This window comes from the organism of the source record quoted next, unplaced genomic scaffold, assembly GCF_019419815.1.
Source record: "Pyrus x bretschneideri cultivar Hongxiangsu unplaced genomic scaffold, Pyrus_bretschneideri_v1 Contig14, whole genome shotgun sequence".
NCBI lineage: Eukaryota > Viridiplantae > Streptophyta > Magnoliopsida > Rosales > Rosaceae > Pyrus > Pyrus x bretschneideri.
The window spans coordinates 6,537,149-6,545,372 of NW_025999435.1; the positions used below are offsets into that span (position 1 = coordinate 6,537,149).

The 8,224-nt window shown below is 35.8% G+C and overlaps 1 protein-coding gene across 1 annotated transcript; it reads right to left on the bottom strand.

Moving 5' to 3' along the window:
• Positions 1–548: 548 nt before the first annotated feature.
• Positions 549–6,882, bottom strand: LOC103966460 (homeobox protein HD1-like). Its single transcript, XM_048579953.1, has 6 exons — positions 6,730–6,882; positions 5,998–6,313; positions 5,701–5,821; positions 1,679–1,869; positions 1,429–1,560; positions 549–938 (listed from the first exon to the last, which is right to left on the bottom strand). The coding sequence occupies exons 2-6, from the start codon at positions 6,277–6,279 to the stop codon at positions 798–800; spliced, it is 867 nt and encodes a 288-aa protein (XP_048435910.1). The 5' UTR covers positions 6,280–6,313; positions 6,730–6,882; the 3' UTR covers positions 549–797.
• Positions 6,883–8,224: the final 1,342 nt, after the last annotated feature.

An 8,224-nucleotide genomic window follows, 5' to 3' on the forward strand; every position in this document is an offset into this window, starting at 1 on the left:
GTTGTCTCCATTGGCTTTTATAGACACCTTGGCCCGACTGCTTTAGCCTCCTTCTTGGCCAAGGGCCTTCAGGGGTAGTGAGTCATCTTGTATTTACACCCTTATGCCATCAAAAAGTGTTTTTTGATTGGTAGTAAGTTGATCTCTGTCACTTGTCACTTCAACCATAGGCACATGGCCTATGCCTTGGCTGAGAAGGCTTCAATGGGCTTCGGGCTTCGTAGCTGGGCTTCGAGCAAGTTCATCTCGTCTTGGTGTCTTTGGGCCTTTATTCTGCTAAGCCCAACGCTCAAATATTAACCGAAACACCCCCATTGCTTGATTTCGGTCCAAACAACGGGTCCTTTTGATGCCTGAAATTGGTCCTAGATCGGCGTTAGGGGTTTTTACCCTACCAACAAGCATCACGCAGCCCTTATATTTGTAAATTTCAAAACGTTGCTCCAATGTAAATGTTAGAAAATGTTGCAGCAATTTCACAGAAACAAATCAACAACCAATCCACATTTGTGAATCGTAAGTAGCGAAGAAATCAACTCAGACAAAAGTAAATGGAAATATAGTACATAAAGATGAAGTACCATTACCGATCGAAATTTGGAAAACATGAATTTATACAACCTCTCACATGTAATTAGTTGGCCATTTGTTACTTAATTTCTCTGTTTTCAGAGTGTTGGCTAATTAGACTATATATACTTCCCCAATGTCACACAATTCAGCAGACACAAAAGTCATGAGTTCATCAGTTTCTCCGATTATCAAACAAGATCCAACGGTGGTTATGGTGTTGTCGTCTATCTTTTGCGCTTGGACTTTAAGGAGGTGACTGATTGAGAGTTGCTGTGCCAGTTCCGCTTCCTTTGGTTAATGAACCAGTTGTTTATCTGCTTCAGCTGCAACCCTGTCTCCTCCACAAGCTTTGCCTTGTCATCTTCCTGCATATATCATGCGAATCTTTCATTAATTCTTCGAGGAGGAGTCAAATGACACTATTGTTATAGCAAAGAGTCCAATTATATCGCTATCATCTCTGACACGATGTAGAAATGTTCCCAAAAAGCACTATTATCGTAACAAAAAGTCTCATTATACTGTTATCATCGAGATATGATGTTGATAATGTCACTATTAGTCCCATTATAACGAATCAACGATAGTAACTAGTGCCACATAGTCTTGATATGTCACAAATAATGTATCAATATGCTGTCAATCTTGCCAATGTTGTTGATTCGCTACAGTATTAATGTTATTCAAGAGCTTCTCCCTGATTTCTGCCATCATTTCTTAACGCTGTAGTCTAAGCAGAATGTTAAGTGTGTGTATATATACATATACATATACATATACATATGTGTGTGTGTGTGTGTGTGTGTGTGTGGAGTGTAATAAAATCATATATGAATGGTGAATTTGTTTGCTTACAGTTGGGTAGGGCCACTTAGAGTGTTGCTGCCACCAATTCTTCAACACCGTAGTTGTGTCCCCAGGCAATTTCCCTGCCCTTCTTTTTCTTAGAATTTCCTCTCTTACATCTTCAATTCTTGACTTAAATCCCTGCAAATTTTTAACAATGCACGTTTGTTATATAGGATACAGAAAGCTCAGTTCACATCCCGAAAGCGAAACAACTTAATTGCAGCAATGGTGTAATTTTTGTGTGTATATGTTTTACCTGCTTCAGCTCAATCTTCAATTCCTGTCGAACTCTTTCCATTAACGATCGTTCAGATTCAGTTGGGAGTAGGGGGCCAAATCCCATCATATCATGCCCTTCGCCGCCGGATTGATCCATTGTGAAATCCATCGGCATGTCATCCTCATCGTCGGACATTGTTGCACCCGAAACTTCGCCCAGACTCACTCCTGAAAGAGATGAAACAGAGGCAATTAGGCCTCAAATATCAGTGATTATTTCTACTTTTTATTTGGGCTGGGCTCAGGTGGCTTCAGCCTAGCTTAGCTAATGTTATGCTAATAAACGGTTAACAGAAATGAGTCAACTGACTAAGAATTTCATGAACCGTTTGATAACCATTTTGTTTTTAATTTTCACTTTTTGTGTTAAGAGACACAGCAGAAATACGTAGAGAAAGTAAGGGATGAAGAAGAGTGAATGAATGATGGTGGGAGAGATGTACAAAAATGTATAAGGAAAGACGCATGAAATGAAAGCTTTCCCATAACCATAGGAACAAAATGTACAAGGAAAATGTAGAAAAAATGTACAAGGAAAGACGCACAAAATGTACAAGAAATAAAGGATATGTATGATGAAGCAATGACTGCCGTAAGAACTCATGAATGACATATTCAAGATGATATCTCTTGGTGTATGCTTTTAGCAGATGATATAATGTTGAACGATGAAATGCAGGACGAAGTAAATACGAAACTTAACTTTTGGCCAAAAATGTTGGAATCTAAAGGTCTTTACCTAAGTAGGTTAAATACAAATTTCAGTATTAAGAGTGCACGTTCAGTTCGAACAAGGGCCCAAATGAGATAGGGTGAGGATTGGAATCAGAAGTACCAAAGAGTGACACTTTTGTTATCTTAGATTATCTTGCGAAAGAACGAAGGATTGGATGGAGATTTCAACCAAAGAATACAAGCTGGATTGATGAAGTGGAAGAAGACATCGGGTGTATTTTGCAACCGTCATATGCAATTAGAACTCAAGGGAAAAATTTATAGGATGACAATAAGGCTAAAAATGCTTTATGATACAGAATGTTGGGTAGTCAAGCATCAACACGTGCAGAAAATTAGTGTATATGAGATGAGAATGCTTCATTGGATGTGTGGCCACATGATAGAGGATGTGATTAAGAACGAGGATATCTGAGGTAAAATAGGAGTGACTGCAAGTGAAGATTAGATGCTCCAGTTAGGAAATGCGATTATGAGACAAGCGCTTGAGACAAAGAGGTAGAGGAAGACCTAGGAAGACTTGGAAAGAGACTTTAAGAAAAGAAATGGAGTGCTTGGAGCTAATGGAAGACTTAACGCAAACCATAGCGCACTGACATTCTAAGATTCATACAGCAACCCCACTTAATGGGGTAAGGCTTGTTGTTGTTGAAAGGAGCACAAAAAGAAAATTTAAAACACAAAATTGTTTCATTTAAGATTTTGTTTTCATTTCTTCCTCAATTTTTTTCCTTCTCCCATCATCCTTCTTCATACCAAAAACCCAAAATCAAATGGTTATCAAACAGATCCTTAATTATTGGGGCTCAAGAAAGCAGTCAAGTCCTTGAGTCTAATCTTCTCGCAACATATATATATATATATATTTTTTTTTTTCATTTATAGAAAGCAACATATATAAATTCCATGTATAGTCATTTTTACGAGATCTCAAGTTTACATCACATGAATTGTTTGTTGTGTTAGTGGTTTAAGGAAAACAATAAAGGATACATGATATATAAAGGTACTATTAATTGTAGTTTTATTCTTTAATTGCAAGTTATCTTCTCCCTTGGTAAATTTGAATATATTTCTACGTAAGAAGAATGTCACATTCAACTGGTGGGCAAAAATTGAACTAGATAACTTACTAAATTTTATGTATGTTGGAATGACAAAACACATATCACCAAATTTTTGTCTAAGTTGGCCACAAGTGAAGTTATTATAGGTTCCTCCATCCCTCCCCGCCCCCTCTATACACATATATAATATACATATGTATATTATATATATATATATATATGTATATAATCACCAGTTGGTTCTAGCTAGAAGGCATATACATTATGATATTCCGCATGCATGCAAGAATTGAAAAGAACAACAATGTAGGATTCTTCTTCTCTTTTTTTAGGTCTTGGTAAAACCTAGCTAGATCGAAATTTGTATTACATAGTTAATTAAATAGATATACTCGTCAGTGTTTGATAGTATATTTCACTAATAATTTGTCATCTTCCATGTTTGCTACTAATTTGTCTTTTACTTTACCTTGATAACAACTAAAACTCTTTTTTATTAAACCCTTGTCAACATATCATCACTTTAAACTAAGGCAAACAGACAAGTCTAATTTGGACCATTCCAGTCAGCTTTACAACTCAGTGGCCTTTGAGTCTTTCTTCTTAAGCAAAAAAAAAAAAAAGAAAGAAATTAATATTCCAGGCTACCATTACCATGTATATGCAGCCTTCGATGTCATGAACCCTAAAATTGGCTTGAAAATAAGTAATTACTTAACCAATAATACTATAATCTACAGAGACTGCAAAGCATATATGAAATTTTCAGGGTGAGATCAAAACTTTTAGGGTTTATCTTTGATGTCTCTAGGCTCTAGCACTGTTGAAAATATCTTGTGCAACTTGTATTCTACTTTTTATTCAGTGTCCCCAACCCTAACAACCAATTAATCAGGATATAAATCCGAAAATGTAGTAGTAAATAATATTTAGAGGGAGATCGAGAGGAGAGGGGGACGACAGAGAGATGGGAGAAGGGACTCAGATGTCTAATTTGATTGTAGTTTTTCTGTTCTTGTGTTATTATTTATTCTAATCATTATGGATTTTACTTACCTTTCAAGTAATACAAGTCATACAAAAAAAAGATCTTCTAAATCATATAGGGTTCTTACTGGCTAAAATACTACTAACGAGGCATTTTTCCATAACTTAAAAATTTATTGAAGCTTCGTAAATCTTATTTTATTCTTTTGGTATTAATAAATTTAGTGAAGAGACCTTGTACCAGTTTCAGCTACCGTCTCCACCTAGCAGGTCCCCCACAAATCCAACCCTTATGTATAATCATCATTAACTAATGTAATGTGATTAGTTAATTATATGCACTTAGTTATACTCCACCACCAAACTAATCACCAAACTTCCAACATATGGATAATCCAACAAACAAACAAGTTCATGCATTCTATATTTATATTCCCAAAAAAAAAAAATATTAATCGCTGCAATCATCAAAACCAAATATTCTACTGCAACATTATTAGTTAGGTCATGGAGACCACTCATGGGAGGATGCAAAAGTTTCTTAGTCTTGTCGTCGACACGTTAAACACTACATAGAATTATCAATTTATTCATGTTATAACACGTATATTATGTAACTATAATTGATGATATTATATCTTAGGTTTATCATATAACAATATTTTTATCTACTCGTATTATATTAAGTCGATTAATATTACCACTTCACCGTTATCCTCATTACCGGTTGAACCTAATTAGCCAAACCCCTATCCACCACTTAACTTTGATTAATTAGTTTTCGTAGACTCTACCCCATACCGCACCCACTTCTTACAAGGAAAGTACTCAAACCTCCAGAACCCCAGAATAGCTGGTCCAGGTCCTTCTTATCTTTATGCCTTCCAAACACATTAAAACATCACAAAACGTCCCAGCACAGATAACAGAAGCAAATTTCATTCCCATTGACAAAACTAAACAAATATTCTAAACATTTCTAACACCAGCTGATGATAAAGCCAACATTTATACTTGTAACTCATATATTCTAAACATTTCCATCTCAAACATATATTACGACATCTAATGTTCTCTTGTCAGGTTTATATTGTTAAAAATATAAGTTCAACCACATATCAACACGATGAATAGTCGAGATTCAGAGTCTGAAAAATTAACAATAATAGCTAGGAAGGTGAAGTTTTGAGAAAAAGCGAGGAGGGCATACCAGTAAGAGCCTGCAAGTTGCTTTCGATTTCACGGCAGGCCATGACAGCTTCAACCGCATGGACTCTAACATGTTGTTGAAGATGTTCTTTGAAGGAGCACAAAACTATCAGATATTGTGCCTGCAGTAACAATTAATAAACCACCATTAACCAAAAAAAAGTAAATCACCAGCTAATAAAACCCAACAAGTACAAATTCAATTACTCAACAAATTAAACCAGATTATAAAAAAAAAATAAAAACATAAATACAAATATATTAATTAGACAGTAACAAATTAATAAAATGGACTAACCAAAAAGTTGTCAAGCTCTTGGCGCTCGTGTGGGGAGACTGACTGGCCATGCTGCTGCTGAGAAGCGTAAGAGCGCAGGAGGTGGTGCGACTGAGACAGCTGAGCGTCTATGAGCGGCAACTGATCGATTGGCGTCGCCACCCTGAGACAGGACACGTGTGCAGACAGGAGCTGCTCGTAAAGAGGGTGCGTGGCTATCTCAGCCTTGAGCTGCCGGTTATGCTGGTCATAATGACCGTCGCCGCCGCCACCAACCATCATCCCCAACCCGGACTCTTGCATTTCTAGACGACCCGATTCAAATCCGTCGGAGATTCTGAGAAATGGGTTTTGTAAGGAAAGAGGAGAATTATAAAGGGTAATCCAGAGCTTGGACCACAGAGAAAGTAGAAACCCTTGTGGTTTGAGAGTGGGGCTTTTATGCCGTTATGGTGTATAACAGTGCGTTAGAGAGAGAAAGGAAGAAAGAGAAAGTACTTGATACAGGCTTTGAGTATAGTTTAAAATCGTTAGTGGCGTAAGAAAGATGCCGTGGGGGAAGAAAGCCGTGTATTGGGATCTGAGACACACAACTTTCTGCACCACGTCTGAGAGAAACAAAGATTTTACATAAACATAGAGAAATAAAGATTTTAAAGCTTCGGTGTTGTGAGGTTTTCAAGGTTTTGTTTTGTTTTGGTTTTTGGGGGAGAGAAGATTTCAGAAATATGGGGCAATAGCACGAATCATTACCATGAAAGCGGCTGCAGGAGAGCTCGTAAAAAGAACAAGATAAAAGCTGGTTGCTTCTGTGGCCTGACAAATGAAAGATTTTCCTCTGATTTTTTTTCTTCTTTTTTCCTCTGATTTTTGTTTTGGGTTTTAATTCAACTTTGGCAAAAGGGTTTGATTGAGGTGGTTAAATACAATTAATTATAACTAATCTTTGGTTTATTAGGGTTTATTTTATTTCTGGATAAATGATAGCGTCAATGAGTTAACTTGTTAATTGTTATAGTAAAGAAGAATCGGTAAGAGTCAAACTCACACCGCAGAAGCATTATGTCTTTTCGTCACTGTGATAAAACACTATTTGCTACCAAAAGTGAATTTTGATTAGGTATGCATCAACAGACAAATGAATTATTTTTAATTTGCCCTTTTCAAAATGACAAGTAGGCTTCAACCATCTATTTAAAGAAGTGATTTGGACACTTCACAGGATAATAAACCGAGCACTCCCTACTATCCGATTATTGTTGATTAACACTACACGGACACCAGATCTTTCCATCTAGCTCCTGCGGTCATACAGTATTAAGTTGTAGAACAATAAACAATTTACAATGCAAATTAACTTTTAAAGGATTGGATGAAATAATAAGCATATGAATATGATACTAAGTTGTATATGTGTGTACAATCGGAGCTGTTCAATTTATTAATTTTCATCTGAAGATCATTTTTTAAAAAAATCATCGAATTGTAGATCGTTTTATCCTCCAAACGTATCAAATAAATGGACAGTTTATTATAAATAAGTTACTTAGTACCTACATAGTTGATTTGTTCTATGTGAATGACTAAATGATCTTCGATTAATTATTTTTTGTTAGGGTGACCTATAAATAAAGATTAAGAAATTGAACGGTTCCCATAGTTATTTTATTCGATCAGGATACATTATTTGCAAATGGGTGCATATGTGCATCGCCACATAAGGATGCAAGTATCATCCTTTATTACATGTACTCATGCTCATATTTAAGGTTTCATATTTAGATTCATCATCGTGTATCGAATTTGAGAGGGTTGTCCCATAAGAAGAAAAATGAATGGAAGTAATTTTTCCTCGTTCCTTCTCACACAAAACAATCATGTACGTCGTCGCATAACATAATATATCATTGTTTTATTTTCTCTATGATTATGTATTCTGTTTATAGAGTACACAAAACGCATGTATAATTGATAAAAATTATGAAATATAATATTGCCATTAGCAACGCGCAAGTGATTTCTGATCGTTCATGCCCTATGAAGCATATGTGCATTAATGACCAAAACATGTGTAATTAACATCAACGTAAGCAACTGACTTCAGCATGTTGAAGTTAAAATATTTAGTTGGGTAAATACATTTGGCACCATTCAATTTTGACATCAATTTTCAAAACGCGTCACAAAAAGTTCTAATTTTCTAACGTTACACCCGTGATGTTTAAAATCCAGCCAATTTACACATTCT

Bases quoted from the DNA above. Each gene is read 5' to 3' on its own strand.
- LOC103966460 (XM_048579953.1), bottom strand. From the start codon at position 6,279: ATGCAAGAGTCCGGGTTGGGGATGATGGTTGGTGGCGGCGGCGACGGT. The intron at 5,822-5,997 runs GTTAGTCCATTT...TTGTTACTGCAG, and splicing joins AAGAGCTTGACAACTTTTTG to GCACAATATCTGATAGTTTT. The intron at 939-1,428 runs GTAAGCAAACAA...TGATATATGCAG, and splicing joins CTAAGTGGCCCTACCCAACT to GAAGATGACAAGGCAAAGCT.